Source organism: Protopterus annectens, chromosome 5.part1 (genome assembly GCF_019279795.1).
Source record: "Protopterus annectens isolate FY-2018-M chromosome 5.part1, PAN1.0, whole genome shotgun sequence".
NCBI classification, from domain to species: domain Eukaryota; kingdom Metazoa; phylum Chordata; order Ceratodontiformes; family Protopteridae; genus Protopterus; species Protopterus annectens.
Genome location: NC_056736.1, coordinates 641,281,438 through 641,304,424, shown reverse-complemented (window position 1 = coordinate 641,304,424; position 22,987 = coordinate 641,281,438). Strand labels below are relative to the sequence as shown.

Below are 22,987 nucleotides of genomic sequence, written 5' to 3'. Positions count from 1 at the left end.
TTGTTTGCTTTCCCTCTGAGCCTGATGCATTTGCACACACACTACTGTATTTGCACTCTGTTTAACTTGTATATATGTATAATCTACTATCTTCGACTTAATGACTGTACAATTGTTTAAACTTGTAATGTATTTGTATATCATATATTATGGAGATTTTCTCCTCAGGTCCCCTCTGAAAAGGGGCCCAAAAGCACAGCAGGACCAACCCGGTTAACAAATGTCAGTAAATAAATAAATAAATAAAAAATATAGATGGATATAGGTAAAAATCATTCATTGATGTACACTTTCATTGAAGAATGAAAACGCCAGTACAGCTGATTTGAAAGTAATGGCTTTTTCACAATGAGATTGCAGTGCTGTGAGTATTACAGAATATGCCCTTTCCCCACTCTAGTACAATCTTAGTCGGTATATATATATATATATATATATATATATATATATATATATGTGTGTGTGTGTGTGTGTGTGTGTGTCTGTGTGTCTGCAATTAAAAGGTGGCATGGAGGATGCAGGGAAGATTGCCCCTGCAAAGAACTGCTTTGTATACTTTTTGATCCTTTGTGGATTGATGTTTTGTTGTTTCAACAGTTAAGGTTTGTTCATTTGTGGATCAGCATTTCCCAGGTTTAAGGAGATGTTACACTCCCATAACACACACACACACACACACACACACACACACACACACACATATATATATATATATGTATGTATGTATCATTTTAGCCAGACTTCTTTGTGAAGTTGGTACTTTCTATTCTCATTAGTGAGGATCCCCTTCATCTTGTGGCCTAGAAAAAGAATGCATGGTTGGTAGTGGTTGTTATTTGTATCTTTTTGGAGCACTGTTGCATTGTTTGTAAAGGACCATAGTTGGTATGCAGTATTTTTATAGGCACTTTGGAGTTCAGTATAACTGAACAGTTATTATGTAGGATGCTATATATTAATGTGAGTATGAGATGGCCTGTATGATGCTGTACTAGTAGCCATTTTACACGCTTCAGTAGCGTCCTGTATTTTTTTGATGGGGTGAGAGAATTAAGTGGCAGATCTTGTGGAATATACTTTGTAAGTCAGTATGGTATAAAATATACCGGCATGTCTCTTATGAAAGACTTAGAGGTGTGCTAAGCCCTGAACTGTGAGTAATAAGCTTTTCATCAAAAAGGAAAGAGAAAAAAAAGTTTATTTCAGTTCTGCTTAAATATTTAAATTGCACCTGTGTGATGATACTTCATTGTACTTTTTAGCTTTTTTCCATGTTTGTTTGCACTATTGCTTGCTCTGGGATCTAGTCTTGTAGCTTAATTTGCAATTGTGAGATTGTGTTTATATATTATACTGCACTTCTGTCTCCACAAGTAGAATTACTTTTAAAAGCTAGTCATATGTATGTTAAACCCTGCTGGGTCTTAGCCTTGTAGTTTCATTCACAGTTATGGCAGAATTGTGGACCACTGCCAGATTTGAGCATTATGTGGTCATTTACTACTGATTTTTTCCATAAACAGTGTTAGTGGTAAATTTCTGCATAGTCTCATGCCTTAAACTGTAGTAAAATTCAGTAGTGAGAGTATTGTTTTTTTCCACTCCAGGATTTGTGCCTCTGTGATTTCAGTTATTGATATTACAGTTTTGATTCTGCAGTTTTATATTCTGCTTATCATTTACCTGCTTAAATTTGCATTCTAGTGGCTTTCTGTTCATGTTCTTTGTATCTGCCCCATCCCACCACTGAGACATTAAGCTAAAGTTTCTGAAAGTCTAACCTGCAGCTCCAAGAAGTTGCATTCCAGTACCTTTCTGTTTTCCTGTTTTGTGTCTACCCTTGCCCCCATTGAGACAGTAAGCTAAAATGCCTGCAAGAGCTCCAGTATTGGCTTTATTTGATTGGATCCCTTTGTAGATAGCCTTCTTCTTCCTTAAACCCTTTAACTGTTGTGATTTTATAAGGCTGTACCTCTGGCCTCAGGCTCTAACCCTTATGATAATCTAATTTCTGAAGTCTCTCCCTCCCCTCTTGCTTTGCTGTTTAAGTATTCTTCCTACCCATCCTTTTCTATAGCTCCATCCTGGAAAGCAAATTTTAACTTTAGAACGTCTGCAAAACTGTACCCTATAAAGCAGCACATAAGACAAGCTTAGAGCAGTTAGTTGGGTATTGAGTGGTAATACCTCTAGATTTACCAGAATTCAGTATTGTAAACATTAAAGTTGGTATACTTTCGTACTGTTTAGCATAATTTGCCCCAATAAATCACACTTAGTATCATGTAAACATTAAAGTTAGTAGACTTTAGTATTATTTAGTATAATCTGCCCAGTAAAACACCCTTATTCATCTGCATCAGCAAAGCACCCTTAATAGACTTCTAACCCCATTACATCACTGCTTTGTTCCTTGCCAGTCAAAAGAATGAACAGCAAAGATATGCAATTTTCTAACTTCTCTATAACCAGTTTGGTAGATATGGGTAACTTGAGACAATGTAGCATTTGTGTCATGATTACCAGCAGTCACTTAATCCTTAAAGAAACAGGCACAATATGCGAGAGGTGTGCGTACATAATGACACAAGAGGCTAAACTCTCACATTCAAGCGCAACAGGAGGTTGCCAAAAACACACACAACACCCACCCCACATAGCACACAGCACATGTATGCTGAAGCACTTAAATGTTGTCTTCCTAAACAAGAGATATCCCCTAGACCATCTGTTGTCAAAGTTATGCCTCAGCAAACCTAAGGCACCCAGAAAAAAAGAATACCAAACATTGCATATACCGTCACACTCAATGGAGCCAAAAACACTAAGCCACTAAGGCAAGCAAAACCACTTCACAGGACTCTTGTTATAGGAGACTGCATTGTAAGACATACTGATGCCCCTCTAACCAAGCTGAGCAAGGAGAAGATAATGGTTAGTTGCTTATCTACAGCCAGGATCCTCCAGATTACACATGCACTCAGTCATTGCATCGTAGTCCATGTAGGTGTAAATGACCTGAGATGTACCTCTCCTGGAATATATGAAGAGTCATCATGGAGCTCTTAGACTGTGTATGAGCCTAACACTGAGCAGCATATTGCTATTTCCAAGGATGTCCACAATCAGCGTTGCCAGATTTCCGACTGCTCAGGTAGGGACAAAGTGAACACTAAAAAAAAAAAAAAAGGTCTTTCACTGTAAGTGAACACTAAAAAAAAAAAAAAAAGCAAAGTAGCTCTGTGTTTATTTTTTATTTGATTGGTCCACTTCAATCAAAAATAAATAAACACAGAGCTACTTCTGTTTAATGCGAAACATCGCAGTTCCGCATTAAACAGAAGTAACTTTGTTTTGCAATTTTTTGATTGGCCCGTATACCGGTATACAGGCCAATCAAAAATTGCTAAACACGGAGCTACTTCTGTTTAATGCGGAACTGCGATTTCCGCATTAAACACAAGAAGCTCCATGTTTAGCAATTTTTGATTGGCCCGTATGCCAGTATACGGGCAAATCAAAAAAAAAAAAAAAAAACAAAGCGGATTCTGCTCGGGATTTAAACTGGCAGTGAGGGACTCGGGATCAGGCTGCTGATCTTGGGACAGTCCCACCCAAATAGGGACATCTGGCAACCCTGTCCACAATATAAGCAAAAGATGATTGATTTTAACAACTGACTGTCTTTCTGGAATCATTATAAGGGGGTCCAGTATTTATCAGCTTGGGAGGACATGGGTAACAGACCACATTGCTTTGCCAAGGATGGTCTGCACGTGTCCCCTCTAGGGTGTTGAATACTGGTGAAAAATGTATCCAACCCATTGGGCTTTTTTTAAGCAATGACAAAGAGATAAACCAACTGACGTACAGCAGAGAGCTGATTATCAGAAACATCACTTATCCAAATGCAGTCTTCCAAAGTTTTAGGGTAGGAAAAATCATAAAGTCTGAATATGTAAACATTATACTTATTCGCTTATGCATGTTTTTTGAGCTTGTAGCCCACTCGTGTAAAAAAATATTCTTTATTTTCCACTGGCATCACTGAATGGTTGCAAAATTATGCAGAAAAAGCAAGATTTTTGCAGTTTTTTTTTATCTGGTTCAATGTATGTTTAATTATCTGAACAGTTTTATTATCTGAACTACCCTAGGTCCCAATTAGTTTGGATAATCGACTCTCAACTATTGCAAAATCAACTCAACTGAACCTCAAGGTGTTACTGCTTAATGCCAGGAGCCTGAGTAAATAACTACACTCCAAACCCAACTTGCACTCAAGAATATAGATATCTGTGCAGTTACTGAGACATGGTTAAAAGCTGTAGAGGGTGCCCCAGAACTGCAAGGTTTCAGTACCTTTCATACTTTTAGACCAGTAACTTCACAGACAAGGATGAAAGGTGGAGGTGTCTCAGTACACATCAGTAGCAAACATGCCTCTAAGTTGAAAAAACAGGATGATGTGCTGGAGTTCCTCCACATGCAACTCACCATAGATACTATATCCTAGCCACTATAGGTCACCCTCTATGTTCCATGAAGCTCACAGTGCATATTTGGACCTGCTGAAGACTCTCTCCATATAACCCAACAGCCTACTCAATGGAGAAAACAATTACCCTCTGTAGACGTGGAATCCTACACGGCCTCAAATCTGCAGGCACAGAGATTGCTGGACTTTGTAAATACAAGCACCCTTAACAAAATAGTGGAACTGCCCACTAGAGGCTCCAGTGTACTAGACCTCATAGTCTCAAATGTGGGAGAATGCTGCACCCTCCCCCATGTCTCATTCTCACTGGCAAAGTCCAACCATAAAGCTCCTTCCTTCAAAATCAAAATCATCTCTATAACCCCAGTAAAACCATTAACATTTAGGAATTATTCCAAGATAAACTACCTTTCATTAAGTGATGGTTTGTCAAAATTCAGTGCCCCTGCAAACCCTGAGAACACAGCAACCTACACTGATTTGTTCTCAGAAACTCTGTACAACCATGTCAGTGACTACATAGACGCTGCTGTTCCTTCCAGAAGTAAGCCCAGAACTAGCGCCAGAAACAAACTGCTTTGCTATCATTCCAGATTAAATAGGATATACAACAAAGGGAAACACAGTTATTGCAAAAATTAGAAATGATAATTTCCATAAAATCAAAACTCTCTCATCAAACTAAATAGATAACAAAGAGGGCTAATTAGGTCAAAAAATCAAATTTTGATGTTAGGATAGTGTCCCAGGTGAAAGATAACCATAAGAACTTCTTCAGCTATGCCAGAAATTTAAAGGGCAGCAAATAGCTGGCAAAAACCAAACCTGTTAGCGGACAAATTTAGTTTCAACTTTATCCCCCTATCACCCCCAACATAACCCCTCCAACTATAACTAGGTAGCATGACCTGGCTACACTCACTAAAGCCAAGAACAGGGCCTCACTGGGCCCAGATAACATCCCAGGATGCCTTCTGAACAGTCTAAAATATGACTTATGATACCTGGAGTCACTATTTAACCATAGACTTAAAACAGGCTTTGTACCATGAGAATGGAGGACTGTGACAGTCATCCCGCTTCATAAGGGAGGACCTTCAGCACATCCTGGAAACTACAGATGTATTATCGTGACTAGTCTTATTTGCAAAGTTATGGAAAGAATTATATAGATTATCAACAAAGGTATAGGAAACCTTCAGACACTGGATCCATCCAAGTTTGGCTTTGTCCAAGGAAGGCCATGCTTACTGAACCTGGTGAACTTCTTTGAAACAATCACTAAGGAAATGGATGAGGGAAGGCAGGGCATACTGCCTAACTAGATCTGGATAAAGTATTTCATACAATACTCCACTTGGACATTGCTAACAAACTTGTGGAACTGGGTGTAAATCCCTTTGTAACACACTGGATAGCCAGCTGGCTCACAGATAAGATCCAAGAGGTTAGGATCAGTGAGGCCATTTCGCAAAGAGGACAGTCACCAATGGAGTCCCTTAGGGCTGTGTGCTTGGCCCACTCTTCTTTGGCATCTACTTCTCGAAGGTCAAAGCCAATGTTAAAAGCCTCTGGCTGACCAAATCTGCAGATGATTGCAAACTGGGAGCAGTCATTGAATCCCCCCCCCCCCCAAGATGAGAACATCCTTTAGGAAGGTTTAATATAGACAAATGCTTGGTGCCAAAGCCATGGCTTAACACTTAATGCCAAGAAATGCATTATAGTACTTTTTGAGAAGTCAGCCACCCTGGGTAACTATGTAATTAATAATATACCCCTAAAAGTTGATTCAGCCATCAGGGATCTGGGAACTGTTTTAGATAGTAACTTAGCCTTCAACCAACATGTGTCCAGAGTAGTAAAAAAATCCTTTTATGTTGCTCAACTTATAAGTAAGGGCACAGCATCTAGGTTCAGAGAGGTCATCACACCTTTGTACTCATCCCTCATCAGACACATCATAGAGTATAATGCCACCTTTGCTATATACCTGACCAGACAAATGCAGCAATTGGAATGTCCACAAATGTCCTGCTCTTATCATCTCAAAGCCTTGTCTCTTTACTCTGTATCATAGAGACTACTGAGAGGTGATTCTTGCCTGGTGTATAAGGCATCCCTGAACCCTGCTTTGATGAATCTTTCGCACATTCGTAAAACAAACAGCATCAGAACTATTAGAAAGAAAGACCTAAATTGTGCTTGTGACATAAATAGGACATGTTGGAGAATGAAATATTTTTCTCAGAGAATTCTCATTCTCAAGAACAGGCTCCCCATCCATGTGAAGCAGAGTTCGTCCCTAGCCCTATTTAAATGCAACTTGGACCAATGGATGCATAATCAGAAATTCACTACTGGCCTGGCACATATGTCTCTGATGGACAGAGGCAGTCAGTAAATCACCTTCTACAGAAATCATATCTGTGGATCACATTTGGGTTACATGGCCGTGGCATGGCTAACCACGCAGCTGTGTGAACCTTGGCTCTAGATGCTTGTCACTTTTGAACTGACACCCTGAACCCCTGTCTAAAAATGTGAAAAGGAGTTATGGATGGATGGATTTGGGTTGCATGGCTAGGGTTATAGGGGCCCTAGTGGTCATTCACCTAGTAAACACCTATAAACCTATGTAGATTCATAATACGGGGTACATTGTTGCATATTTTCTATGCTAGCAGTTTTGAAAGACATCTGAACTTTTAAATGCAGTTAGACAAACCAATAAGGAAAGGACTACATGCTGACCTTGTATTTTCAAGGATGTAATTAAGAAACAATGTCATCTTCGATGAAAGTGTAACATCATGACTAGGCAACATGTGACTCATAAAAAGTTTAATGTGTAGAACTATAATGATTAAGGAAAAGTAAATCTGAATTACTTCATTCTGTCTATACTGGCAGATTTGTAACTTAATTATTTAAAAGCATTAACAGTTAAAGAATACTATTTATGTCTTTGTTACTATGCTTATAGTAATTGGTTGCATGTTTTTCCTTTGTGATTTGGAACCTCTTGTAGTTTACCTACATGGGCTACTTTAAAACAAAATAATGAAAGTGTAGTCAACGTGTTTATCTCAGTGTCTGATGGCATTTTGTGTTTGTCCCACACTGTGCTGTGTTCTTATTTAAAGAATTGTTTTCTTTGCAGTGGAACAAAATAAAGGCTCTGTTTTGAATGCTGCAAGATCAAACCTTCCCAAGCCATGTCCATCTGGCCTCCGACCGCCTGGTTACTCACGCTTATCAGTGGCAAAGTTAGCAGCCTTTGGGTTTGTGCGTAGCTCAAGTGTGTCTTCTGTATCAAGTAACCAGTCAAATGAGAGTGTTCACAGTGATCCAAGCAAAACAACTAACCGTAAGTTAAATAAATAAGTGCAGACTTTAGTTATTAAACTATATGGTACATGGATGAATAATTATTTTGATATTCTTTTATTAAAAATACTTTATAGGCTAAGTGGTTGCTAAAAATATATTTGTTTTAGTAGGTTAAGTTGTCCGTAGACTCAGAACTTAAGCCCCATAGATCACTCGTAAATAAATTAATAATTGGTGTTTTATGAATGTACTTCATAAATGTAATAATCCCAGAATTATGTGCTTTTAAGACTTTTGCTCTGTTAAAAGATCTTTGCTAGTGTAGGTTATAATCTAGAACATACTTTTTTGCATGATAATTCTACCTTCTTCATCTTGGCTGATACTACCTTTTTTAACTAAAAATATATGCATTATATTTGGGATAATCATTAGTACTGCTTAAATTGCAATAAACAGTCATTCATTGGTTAATTAAATAGTGGCACAGTACGCTTCATTTGCATGATAAATCAAGGGTAGGCCTCTGTTATTTTGATCTTCGTGGATTAAATTTATCTGCTGTGAGTCATGATCTAATTTTAAATCTCTGCTAATTAAATTTGGTCTGTTTACATAGACTTCTTAATATGGTTTGACAGCTTTAGGAACTTGAACAATACTGCAGGATTGCCAATTAACATTATCACATGGTCAGAAGTTTGCATTAATCTAAAGAGAAACAGTTCAACATTTCTCTTTCTTTGAATTTTTGTAATGTCTGTCTATTTTCAGATACATGTGTAATATATGGTTCCCTGCATTACTGCTGTTTATGGTACATATTAAAAGTCAGGAGCACTGCTTAAAGATGTTTTGTAATGTAGTCTTTATAGCAGACCTGCTAACTAATCCATTCTTTCATTCACTTAAAAGGGGGGAATTTAAGTGCTTAGTCTGGAACTGACAGCTGAGTGACTGAATGTTTAACCCATGATATCCAAGGATTAAAAATAGATAACAGAGAATTTTAGATTGCACAGATGGTTTTAAATATTCAGAAGTGTGAAGCATATGAAATAAAAATTTAAACATACATTCCTAGTAAAACATTTTATCTGAATAATAGTAAAGTGCTGAAAGGGGTACTGTCATCCACTGTGTCTTCCCCTTAGTAATCCTGCCATGTGAATATACTGCAAATATTTCAGAATCTGTTTTGAAAGGAAATATATCATCTTAAAAGTGGTTACTACGTTAGTATGCTTAGAGGTCACAAAGTTAATCATTTCATTATTATGTAATTTCATATTTGAAAGTGTCAGGCCATTTGCAGTATTATTATTAAATAGTATAGCACATTTAATGCAGATATTGTTTCAGCATGCTGCAGTATATACTACATGAAACTGAAAACAAAAAGTGATTGCAGTTTATTACTGAGGTCATTGTCAAATACTGATTATATTGCAAAATGGCCACTCACCAGGTTAAGCCAAGGAAGAGTAACAGCTGTCTCTATGTTCCTAGAATTTACAATATTGCCAAAGGCTGTTAGATGTTTTCACCCTTAATATGCTTATGACCTGGTTGTTGCACATGTGGGCATGAAACACCTTTGATTCATCAACTTGGAAAATATAAATATGAGTTATTTTTATATGGTTCTGAAACAGAAAAGCAACTTGTCTCTGGCAGTATCTTGCCATTACCATGTAAGATGTCACAACAGAAGCAACTGTTTCAATAACTCGTGTCATTCCAGGGGCATCCAGTGTGCATCAGCTTGGATAGTGATGGTAGATAGTCCTACCTACTTCAATACGGATGGCCTGCATCTCTCCCCACAGGGCTTCCACATATTAGCCAAGATATTATGTACCCCTATAGTACTTTTTAGGCAGCATCAATCTCCTCTGCATCTACCAGTCTAATAAAGTCCAGTCAAGCCAATATTAACATGGCACTGCTTAACACTAGAAACCTGAACAGTAAGTTGCCTGCCTTAGAAGCTTTGTGACCCTTGAAAACATTCACATTTGTATAATTACTGAGATGTGATTCCACTCCATGCCTGTCATTCATTTAGACCCCTACTGTGAGTGGCTGTTGTACCAGCATGGGAGTGTCTATATTTGTTTTCACTGTCATCTGCTGCATATTCTGGTATCTGTACGTAAGTTCATCTGTCATATCCTTGATAACTACAGGGCTTTCTCCATAACCTCTACCACCTCACCAAAGTACAGTCCCTAACTATTCAACCTATAATAGTCATTCTGGGAGAATTGAATTACACATCCAGAAATTGGCAAACATACACTGCAAGCAAGTGTATACAGACTCTTGACTCTTGTGAGTACAAACTCTCTTGACAAATTGTACCTTCCCCTACCAGAGTTTCAAATCTACTTATTTATTTATATTTGTTTACTGAAGTAGTGCGCTGAAAAATACTGACCAATTTCAGTTTCAGCCTGGGTGGAATACAAAACATTCCACAAGCAAAAAATACAGAAATATGAGCAATGATTACGGTGGAACTTCAGGTAACAGTGACACTGTGACACTGTTAGATCACTTGCAAGTACAACAGCTGCTTTCAACTGTCCGTAAAGAACTTGACTGTCTCCATTACCAAGCTTGGTTAATACTGTGCAGGTATTATTTAAACCATTTGCAATAGAAATTTGTTAGTTTCCTTTTTAGTTACAGAATGGATAAAAAAAATGTTGGTAATTAGGATTAGCCTGCAAGTTCATTATCATTGCATAATCCAGTAGAGAAGTACTACTTTTAAGTGAAATGACAAAACTGCTGGATTTAGCTTGTGAGTTTGCCACCATTTTCAGTGTTAATGCAAAAGTACTTTTCAGTTAATAGACTACTAATGCTTATAATATGTTGAGGCAATTTTCAAGGATGTTAATATAATAATTTACACACAGATTTCAAACTGTGCATGTGTGTCCACTAAAGAATTTAGAGCTGAGTGTTAAATATTGTCTCCATTTAATATGCAGGATATTAATGCAATATCTGCATACATTTTACCTAGACTGAAATGCTGGTTGATATGAATGATCAGTCACAAAACAGTAAACTGAATAATGCAAGTAGGCTGAAATACAGTTTACCATGAGTGTTTGAAAATCTGTCAGTATACTATCTAAGGGCTGAAAGAATTCTAATATATCAATGTATTCACTACTGGATGGTTGTGTCACATCAAACAGAATAACAAATAATTGTGTTAATAAGCTTAATACTATTGAAGGGGCACATGAATAGGCACGATATGAGATGACCAGAGTCTGTATGAATGTATCTTTGTTAACACTGTTGCATGATCTAATAGCTGATGTTAGTGTGATGAATTGAGCTAGACTGGAGTATTACTATATGGACTTAGTAGGTGGCATATTAATGGAATATTGTGTATTATACGTTTTTATGCACACACACACTCATTATGCTCAGATTAAAATGCTGGCCGATTTTAATTTTGATTCACCAGTCATCCAACAGTAAAAGCTGAATAATGTAGTTGGGCATAAATCTTGTTGATCTCGAGTATCTGAATATCTCTCACTATATTATGTGAGAGCTGAGAGGAAATCTGAGACTTCAGTGTTTGTTCTACTGAACACTTGTAGCTCTCACATTAATCAGAAGCTTGAATGCAAGTTATATGGAAAGAATCGCACGTGTTACTAATGGCTAGTAATCTAACTGTAGTGCTGATTTCAACAGCTAGATGTTTAGTTGAAAGTTTTAACTGTATCATCAGACTGAAATGACAGAAGTAAGAAGTTAAGATACGTAAGTTAAGATAGGTTAACAGACAAGTTTATACATGGCATTACGAGTATGTAACTCCCTTGGGTATTATCAGGCACTTTGGTAAATAGCACATGATATTCCTTTTTTAGGTCAACTGGGCATAAAGCATGCAAAAGAGAGGCTTGTGCACAATTTTTATTGGCCAATCATTACAATAGATGACAGAGAGTACTGCAAGATGTCTGCATAGAGTCAAAAGGCTGGTAAAGTTGTGAGACAAAGCTAAGGCTGCTTTGGTGCCACTGTCTGTTATTGAGGAGCCATTTCAGAAGAAACTTGATTTGTTTTTTACAAACGTAGCTCCAGTGTACTCCATAGCTACTGTTACTGCATCGCTGGTGAAATCAGAGCATGGTGCCATAACATTCTCCATATGAACCTAGCCCCAGATGTGTTCAAATCCCTCTGCCTTCAGAGACTTCTCCAAGGCTAACTTCATACGGCTAGTTGACATCACAAGGAGTTATAGATTTTCTACACCCACGAGAACCCGATAGCTAAAACAGCAGCATATGCTACTGATTTCTGTTCCTAGCTAAACTCCTGCATCAAGTCATGTGTCCCCTTGCACCACAAATAGAATGCCAAGTTAAAAAAGACAAACCCCATGTGGTGGATCTCCAGTATCAGTAAACTCTACAGCAAGAGGAAAAAACGTTTAACTCTAAAGAATAAATTTAAATCCCTAACTCAAAAAGTGACATCATAAGGGTATGTACAGAACTAAGGTGAAGGATCAAAACTCACAAAGCAAAATATAAATGAAATATTACTGCATCACACAAGGACAACTGCAAGTCATTCTTCAGCTATTTCAGAAACCTTAGAAACAGTACTGAGAACTGCACTGAACTTGTATCCAAATGCATGGATTCTGCCAACATCCTTGGAGAGCTATTGCCTTAGTAAATAAACTGCCAGACAAGTTTATCTTAAACTTCTCCCATGTCCTTTGCATGTTTCCTCCAATACACCATCCTGTCTGACCCTCTGCCTAGTAATTAACATTGAAAAAGTCCTCAAAGCCCTTTCCCAAACTAAGAACACTTGATCTGTCAACCTGGACAACAGTCCAGGTTATGAAACTCTGGCTCACCAACTCACTCACAAATCTGTTCAGTTTTCACCTGATCACTGGGTATGTACCTGTGGTCAGGAGAACAGCATTTGTGGTAGACCTGCACACTGGTGGCTCCATCACTATTCCTAGGAACTGCAGGCCAATTAGCCTTACCAGTATCATTTGTGAAGTCCACGGTGGTGCAGTGGTTAGCGTTGTCACCTCACAGCAAGAGGTTCTCCCTTTTGATTCTTGGCTGGAGCGCCTTCTGTGTGGAGTCTGCATGTCCTCCCCGTGGTCGTGTGACATATAAAGACATGCAGGTAGGTGCATGCTTGAATAGATGTGCCTTCTTTAAAGGTTGGACGTCGGGCTGGCAACTCTGCACTGTAAAAATCCACTGCCAGTCATTAGCAGACCGGAGTTCCACTGTGGCAACCCCTAACCGGGAAAAGCCAAAAGACATTACTAGTATCATTTGTAAATTAATGGGACATGTAATCATGGAATTCATAAATAAGGATATTGGTAGCACGTAAGTCCATGCACTGGAAATCCTGCCTACTTAACCTGGTGAATTTCTTTGACAAGGCCACAGAAGCACTCATACCTCTCAAGTGTATGTCATTATGAAGAATGTTCCTCATTTTGGGTCTTAAAACGTTCATGTTCTTCAATGTTCCATGTTAAAAGAGTCTGTCACACATTTAGTGTTAGGCATTTTTAACAGATATCCTTAGTAAGTAGAACTAAATCATATTAATTCACCAAAACAACTTTTTATACGTAGACAATAGCATATTTAAGCTTCCTATGAGCTTCCTTGTTGAAATTAAGCTGTTAGTAAGTGTTCCACATTTTGCCCATTTGTTCCACATTGTAACAAGTGGTGTTCCTCTTTTGGTGATGGAAGGTTGAGAGCTATGGAAGTACTGACTGAAAGCAACGTCATGTGTACTCTCCACCTGAATATGTCCAAATTCTTTCCTACTATTCCCCAATGTAACATTGTAGGAAAACTGACCCAGTTTAACTTAAGCTTTTATTTAACGTATTATGTTGTTAACTAACTTACAGGCAGATCCCAGTCAGTCAGGGGTGGTGGAACACTATTCTGTAAAAGACTTGTCACAAGTGGTATTCCCAATGATGTCCTTCAAGGATGCATCTGCAGTCCTTACAAATGGGTTGTCCTGTCGTCAGGCAGCCCTTCGGTCGGCCGGATTCCAAAGTCTGGGTCTGGCCTCGGCTGGTGTCGCACTTCACCCGACTTCATAGCTGCAGTTATTCGGGTATAAAGGCATCAGCCGACGCCATTTTCCTCAGTCTTTCTTGCCGCGTGGCGCCCGAAGCAGAAGCTGTTCGCAAGTGCCGGTCGGTCAGAACCAGAGATTACTACTACAAGTACCGAAGACTTCTAAAGCTAAGTACCCTGTTGGGGACTCTTTCTTGCCTCAGCCGATGTCAGAAAAAGTGAATAACTGTTTAAATTGTGGGAAACAAATACCTCATAAAGATTTCCACTCTTACTGCTTACCTTGCTTAGGCCCAGACCACGACGTAGCAGCTTGTCTAGCCTGTGCTTCTTTCAACCGAGAACGCTTAGACGTCGGTCTGAATTTGCTGAAGAGTTTTTCGGCTCCGCTTTTGCTTACATTATGCCATCGGATGCTCCGACTACACAAATTTCTAAAAAATGCAAGGAAAAGGACCGACACTCGCGGTCCGCGGTTTCGGCCGAAACTGCGGTTAAGCCAACCGCGAGTGTCTCGGTTTCAGCTGAAACCGAGTCCACGGTTCTTCCTTCGGCCAAAAGCTTGCCACTTACCGAGGCCTCATCCAGCTTGGCTGAATCTGCTACTGAAAACCCACCTGCTCCTGCAGGTTCACAGGATTTATCAGATACTATCCCTTTGGATATTTCTACCCCTGCACATGGAGCTGCTAGGCCTCCTGCATCCATGTCGATTAAGGCCTTTGCCAGGGCTAAAGCAGCAAAAACTACCAAATCTGTGCCTGCTAAGACCCCCTCTCACAGGCCCAGTTCTAGTTCACAAATGCTTAGTCTAGCAGAGGATCTCATCTCTTTGATCCAGGGATCCCAACCACATCCAGACAGGGCCTCTCACCCACCTCCAGAGAAGAGGACTAGAGTAGAGCCCCCTGAGCCAGTTTCTTCAGATGGCTCCTCTGATGAATCAGATAATTCAGACCCTCCAGAGGCCCCTTTTTCTCCTTATGAGGACTCTGATGCAGAAGAGTCCATTCCTTCTGCCTCTCCGCCTGAGGAATTTTCTTTTGGGGAAACCTTGCATGCTGTGAGGGAACAATTTCAATGGCAGGGCCAGGATTTTTCAGACTCTAGGAAAAGGCTTAGAACCTTTTTGCATTTGCCACAGCATAGGCCTTTAGCCATTCCTCCAGTACTTACTGTTGTGGATGATGCTTTTAATGATGCTTGTACTGCTCCTGATTCTCTTCCTCCGGCCCCTGCTAAGCCCGATAGGTACTACAGGGTTCGGACACACATTATCATTTGTATAAGGCCCCTTTGCAGATCCCAAACTATCTCCCAGGGACCCAAGGCTGTAGCAGCTACCTCTACCAAAACCCTCCCTCTGAAAGGAAATCTAGGGCCTTAGAGAGATGGGGTAAAAAAGTTTACACTTCTGCTATTCTTTCAGCTAGGGCCTTGAACTGTCAATTCCACATGATTCAGTATCAGGAATTTATGTTAGACCAGTTAACTAAAAAACTGTCCTCAGATGAACCATTAGACAAAAAATCTGTACAGGAAATGGTACATAACATTCAGCAGGTCAGTAATCATTCCTTAAAATGCGGCTATGATGCACTGGAGGCTTCCTTTAGATCAGCCATGACTGGCACAGTGATCAGAAGACATGCATGGTTAAAAGAACAGTCCTTACCAGACCATGTTAAATCAAAGCTCCTAGATGCTCCCATGGATAAGCTCAATTTGTTTGGCTCCCCTGCACAGCAGGTGCTGAAGAAGGTGGAAGAGAAAGCAAAATCTGTCCAGACAGTCAAGGATTTCTTGCAGGTCCAGCCTCCAAGGTTTAGCAGGAACTGGCCTTCCAAGAATTGGTCCTTTCCAGACACCTCCAGAGCTCCGAGAGGCAGGAATAGACGCTCAAGAGGCAGGGGTCAATCCAGAGGTGCCTACAGGGGACGTCAGTGGCAGGCTAACAACCAGCGAGGACAATCACAGTGACTTGGCTCTGGCACCGCCTACCAGGGAACAACTAGAGGCACCCTTAGGCGGGAAGCTATCCTTATTTTCAGTAAACTGGCATTACATCACAGGAGACAAATGGATTTTACAGACAATAGACCAAGGTTACAGGTTTCACTTCCATACTCTACCAAGGAAGAGAGGAATGCCAAACCTACCTCCAAATCAGAAGACAGAAGCTGTAGAACAAATAACTCACTTACTAAGGATGAGAGCTGTAGAAAGGGTACCATCTATGGAACAAGGACAAGGATTTTACTCCAGACTTTTCCTGGTACCAAGAAAAGAAAACCAATGGAGGCCTATTCTCGACCTGTCCACTTTAAACACATACCTCATTGTTCCAAAATTCAAAATGCTGACCCTACAGCAGCTTCTTCCCATGCTGGGCAAGGAGTCTTGGCTGGTAACTCTAGATCTCAAGGAGGCATACCTGCACGTCCCCATACGACCAAATTGCAGAAGATACCTCAGATTTCCTGCAGGATCAGAGCATTATCAATTCTCAGCATTGCCCTTTGGCTTATCTACTGCGCCCAGAGTATTCACGAAATGCCTGGCATCAGTAATTGCTCATTGCAGGCTTCAGGGAATTCAAATTTACCCTTACCTGGACGACTGCCTGTTACAAGCGGACAACAAAAGCAAATTAACAAAAGATTTGCAAAGGGTCATTCATCTACTACAAGCCCTGGGATACACAGTCAATATAAAAAAGTCAAGGCTGATACCATCCCAAACGATAACCTTCTTGGGTGCAGATCTGGACACATCAAAACAAATGGCATTCCTGACAGTAGAAAAACAGGAGCAACTCCCTTTCTACTTCATGGCATTAACAAACCAGAACCAGCTAACAGCAAGAAAAGTCCTGCAAGCTCTCGGTTACATGGCATCCTGCATAATATTGATTCCACATGCCAGACTACATATGAGAAAGTTACAGTGGTACCTAAGGAATTTATGGTCTCAGCACAAGCACAACCTAGAAACCCAAATTCCAATAATTCCATGCCTGAAGCAAGAATTCCAATGGTGGGCTCAGGCCTGTCAAACAAACAAGGGACTGCCCTTCCACAGCACTCAACCAAGTCAGACCATCACAACAGACGCTTCAGACCTCGGTTGGGGGGCACACATGCTGGACAAGTGCATACAAGGCTTATGGACTCAAGACCAGCTGCACCTACACATAAATCAAAAGGAAATGCTGGCAGTAAAACTGGCAATTCAGGCATTCAGACCATTTCTTCGACAGGGTCAACTGCTGATAAGGACTGACAACACCACAGTTATGTGGTACATCAACAAACAGGGAGGCACACATTCATACCCTCTATGCCGGATGGCAATGGAACTCTGGAATGTGGCACTGAGCTTCAACATTCAGTTACAAGCAATTTTTGTGCCAGGAAAAGAAAATATACTAGCAGACATCCTAAGCAGAACTGCCACGGATGCCCACGAATGGATGCTGCATCCGGACATCTTCAAAACCATTACAAGGAAATGGGGACTACCAGAAATAGACTTATTTGCATCCCCGCACAATCACCAACTGAAAAAATTCTGCACAAGGACGTACCACCCACTTGCTTGGAAAGTGGACTCCCTATCTTTCAGTTGGAAAAACCTGACAGCATATTCATTCCCACCTCTTCCTTTGATGCACAAGGTGCTATTGAAGATCAAAGAAGAACGTCCAAGGATCATCCTGATAGCTCCAGACTGGCCAAGGCAACATTGGTACCCATTACTGAGGAGTATGTCTCGGGAACAAATATGGCTTCTGCCCCTAGTTCCCTTGCTGTTAACACAGAACAACTTCAAAACCCTGCATCCAAACCTGAAAACACTGCAGCTGGCTGCCTGGAACATTGCATAAGACCAAATAACCCAGATTTATCTCAAAGGGTTAAAGACATTATCTTGGAGGCTCGCAGACCCTCAACAAGAAAAAATTATTCAGCAAAATGGAAAAGATATGTCATTTGGAGTACAGCAAAAGGAGAGAATGTGTCACTGGTAAACATAGCTAACATCCTGGAATACTTGGCAGAGCTCTTCCACAACGGCCTGTCCTATTCTTCCATTAAGATTCATGCATCAGCCATTTCAGCAGAATACAACTTGGATCCTCCAGTCTTCTCACGTCCTCTGCTCAGGCAGTTTCTGAGAGGAATTAAAAATGTAAAACCACCTAGGAAGCCACCATTGCCAACATGGGACTTGAACTTTGTGCTAGAAAAGTTGACACTACCTCCTTTCGAACCAGCAGCAACAGCAGAATTACAATACTTATCATGGAAAACTGCTTTCCTGCTTGCAATCACTTCAGCAAGAAGGGTATCTGAGCTACAGGCATTAATGGCAGTACAGCCCTTCCTGATCTTCCATCAAGATAGAGTGTCCATGAGAACTAATCCTACTTTTATGCCAAAGGTGGTCTCCAGGGTATCTTTAAATCAAGCTATCCACCTATCTACATTCTTTCCCAACCCACAGAACAGGGGAGAAAGACTGTTGCATACCTTGGATGTACATAGACAATTACGTTACTGCCTGGACAGGACCAAGAGCAACAGAAAAACTGACCAGCTACTGGTAGCATATGCAACAGGAATGGAAGGAAAAGCAATTTCAAAACAGACAATCTCTAAGTGGATAGGAGATTGCATTAGATTTTGTTACTCCTACCATGGGAAGAAAAGTCCAGAAAACTTCAGGCCTCACTCTACAAGGGCTACAGCCACTACCACAGCTTTTTTACGAGGAGTGGCTACCAAAGACATTTTAGAGGCTGCTACTTGAAGCTCCGTGCATACATTTGCCAAGCATTATAATTTACCTTTATACTCCAGATCCCGAGCAGGTTTTGCCACTGCTGTTTTGCAAGGGATCTTAACTACACCATAATCTTATTTCTCCTCCTCCCCCAGTTTGGCTATGGTATTCTACCCATTTGTAAGGACTGCAGATGCATCCTTGAAGGACATAGTACAGTTTTGTACCTACCATAAATGTAGATGTCCGATAGGCATGCATCTGCAGTCAGGATTACCCACCCTCCTTCCCTCTGTGGTACTCCTAGGGTATTTGCCCATCTTGTAGCTAGCTGGGGAATCTATTATGGTGTATTTGTTTGTATATATGTACATACATGCTTATTTTTGTTTGCTCTCTACTATTTGGAACCATTTGCATTTATCCAAATTTAGCCTTCCTAGAGGGCACCTGGCATCTGGGGCAAGAAACACTGAGGAAAATGGCGTCGGCTGATGCCTTTATACCCGAATAACTGCAGCTATGACGTCGGGTGAAGTGCGACTCCAGCCGAGGCCAGACCCAGACTTTGGAATCCGGCCGACCGAAGGGCTGCCTGACGACAGGACAACCCATTTGTAAGGACTGCAGATGTATGCCTATCGGACATCTACATTTATGGTAGGTACAAAACTGTACTTTTCACAGAGGGATCATACCTTTATGGTATCTACTTTGCTTAAATCAAAGCTGGTGGTAAGGGTCTCTGGTTTCTTACGTTTGCTGGTGACTGTAAGTTTGGAACAGTCATCAGCTCACTGGAAGACACCTGCATCTTCCAAAAGAACTGACCCTCACAGACTCATGGTGTCCGGATCATAGACTAAAACTAAATGTAAAAAAAAATGCAATACTGTACTCTTTGATAAAACAAACATGATGTCCTTCAAGGATGCATCTGCAGTCCTTACATATGGGTTGTCCTGCCTCAGGCAGCCCTTCGGTCAGCCGGATTCCAAAGTCTGGGTCCGGCGTCGGCTGATGTCGCCCTCTCCCTGACGTCAGAGCGCCTGGGGTATAAAAGCGTCAGCCGACGCCATCTTCCTCCGTCTTTCTTGCCGCGTGGTGCCCGAAGCAGAAGCAGTTCGCAAGTGCCGGTCGGCCAGCTCCTGTAACTTCAGGTACCGAAGACTTCAAAAGCTAAGTACCCCGTTGTGGACTCTTTCTTGCCTCAGCCGATGTCAGATCAAACGCTTAAAGTTAATAATTGCTTAACTTGTGGGAAACAAATACCTCATAAGGATTTCCATTCTTACTGCCTCCCCTGCCTAGGCCCAGACCACGACGTCTCGGCCTGTACAGCCTGTGCCTCCTTCAACCGATGCACTCTTAGGCGTCGGGCAGAGTTTGCAGAGGAATTTTTTGGGGCTAGTTACTGTTACAATATGCCATCGGAGACTCCGACTTCCCATTTAACCAAAAAATGGAAGGACAAGGACCGACATATGCAGACCGTGGTTTTGGCTGAAACCACACCTAGGCCTACCGCGAGTGTCTCGGTCTCAGCTGAAACCGAGTCCTTGGTACTTCCGACCGTCGAAACCGCACAACCGACAACCTCGACCCCGGAGGCCTCTTCTGAGTCGGTTATAGAATTTCCCTCAGAAACCGGTGTTCCGGAAACTTCCGACACCATTTCCCTAGACAAAACTACGCCAGCACGTGGAGCAGCCAGGCCTCCTGCATCCATGTCCATAAAGGCATTCACAAGGGCTAAAGCTGCTAAACAGCCAAAATCTCTGTCTCCCAAGGCTATTCCTCAGGGATCCACTACAGGTTCACAGATTTTAAGTTTAGCTGAGGACCTTATTTCCTTAATTAGGGGCTCTCAGCCACATCCGGACAGGGACTCTCTACCTCCTCTAGACAAAAGGCCCAGGGTTGAGCCCACTGATCACCAGTCCTCTGAGGAGGCCTCAGATGGCTCTGTTCTTTCAGACTACCAGGAGGAGGCCTTTACGGCCTACGAGGATTCTGATGCAGAGGAATCTATTCCCTCTGCCTCCCCTCCTGAAGAGCTGTCCTTTGGGGAGACCCTTCACTCCATGAGAGAGCATTTCAAATGGCAGGGCCAGGAATTCTCTGATTCCAGGAAGAGATTAAGGACTTTTTTGCATTTACCTCAGCATAGACCTTTGGCTATTCCTCCTGTTTTGAATGTCATTGATGATGTGTACTCTGAGTCTAGCATTACCCCTGACTCCCTTCCTCCGGCTCCTGTCAAACCCGATAGGTACTACAGGGTCCCAGACTCACATCATTTCCTTTACAAGGCCCACTCTGCTGACCCTGAAACTATTTCCCAGGGCCCTAAAGGGGTTGCATCTGCCACTACTAAAAATCCACTCCCCTCTGAAAGGGAGTCCAGGGCTTTAGAGAGATGGGGTAAAAAAGTGTATACTTCTTCCACTCTTTCTATGAGGGCATTAAATTGTCAATTCCATATGATACAGTACCAAGAGCTGCTGACCTACTCCCAGCCAATTACCTACAAATAGCATCTGACGCCATTGCCTACCCTGTTTCAATCCTGATCAACAGATCTATATCTGAAGCTTCTATCCCCTCAATCTGGAAAATCTCTTATATCATCCCTCTCCATAAAGGTGGATCCTCCACTGACACATCTAACTATAGGCCAATAGCTATACTGTCTCCTCTAGCCAAAATTTTGGAACGCTGTGTTCATAAACAGCTCATTACCCATCTTTCTCAAAATAACTTCCTGCCTAACACCCAGCATGGATTCCGCCCCCATCACAGCACTACCTCTGCTCTTCTCTCCTTTGTTGATTCAATCAACCAAAACCGCAATAATAAACTTATTTCCTCTGCGCTTTTTCTTGACCTATCAAAAGCTTTCGACATGATGAACCACCAACTACTAATACAAACACTGCAAACCTTTCATCTTAGTAAATCAACAATAAGTTGGTTTAACGACTACCTATCGAGTAGAAAGCAGGCAGTTCAGTGGCAAAACAGGCTATCAGACGTACTCCCCACTAATATTGGTGTTCCCCAAGGATCTATCCTCGGTCCCCTTCTCTTTTCCCTAGTTATTAACAGTTTACACACGATCATTCCTAAAGCCACTTGCATTCAATACGCAGACGACTCCACCCTGATATGCTCGGACGTTTCTCTTGCCAAACTCCAAGTTGCAACCCAAAATTGCTTCTCCTTAGTTGAAAAATGGTTCTCAGAACTAAAGCTTCTACTAAATCCAACCAAAACTAAATTACTTCTATTTTTCCCCACACTAAATACCTCCCAAGGAAAAGAACCACCTAATACTATTACCCCAACCTTCTGCGTGTCCTCCAACAATGGAATCATAATCTAACCCGTCTCCCACACCAAACTTCTTGGGGTGACCATAGATAACAAACTTAAATTTGATACACATGTCAGTCTGACCATTAAGTCTGTAAACAAAAAACTCGGGTCTTTGTATAGAATAAAAACCTTCTTAACTCCGCACACCAAACTAACTATTGCTAGGACCCACCTTCTGTCCACACTCCTCTATGCTTCTCCTGTATTCTCCTTCCTCAACAAGAAGGAACTCAACAAACTGTCTACTACCTATAACCACATAGCCAGATTTATAACAGGGATGCCCTATCGGACCCATCACTGCCAAAATCTAAGGACCCTGGAATGGTTAGAACTCTCCAACACTCTCAAACTCAACCAACTCACTGAGGCATTTAAATTAATTAATCATCCAGAAAAAACTCCCTCACTGAACAAAATACTTACCCCTTACTCCAACCTCACATCCCTTAGGTCATCCAAAAGCCTACTAGTTCAAACCATCAAGGCTAACAACTTGGGAGGCGAAGCACTCTATGCAAATTCCATTGGCAAATCCTGGAATGCCCTGCCAAATAACCTAAGACACATGACCTCTCTTCACCAATTCAAAAAACACCTCAAAGACCTATTAAAGTCGCAATGCCTATGCCCTTGCTCTAATCCTGACTAATACTAAAACTCTCCTGGCCCACTAAAGTCACTACCTAACCCACAAACCTAAGGTCTCGACTAATTCTAATGCTAGTTCATTCTAAGTATTGTACTTCTTTTAAACAATTGTATAACATCTATGTCTGATTTCTCTTTTAATGTAATAACTATAACTCTATCCTTGAATGTTATGTTTAACTACCTCTGATATTGTGGACCTTTT

At 41.1% G+C, this 22,987-nt stretch overlaps 1 protein-coding gene across 1 annotated transcript in view; it reads left to right on the top strand.

Moving 5' to 3' along the window:
- Positions 1-22,987, top strand: part of MTUS2 (microtubule associated scaffold protein 2) — a 3,916,139-nt gene that overhangs the window by 2,172,220 nt on the left and 1,720,932 nt on the right. Inside the window, exon 6 of the mRNA XM_044073264.1 lies at positions 7,662-7,868. Within this exon, the coding sequence (XP_043929199.1) occupies positions 7,662-7,868 (207 nt within the window). The remainder of the gene's footprint in view (positions 1-7,661; positions 7,869-22,987) is intronic.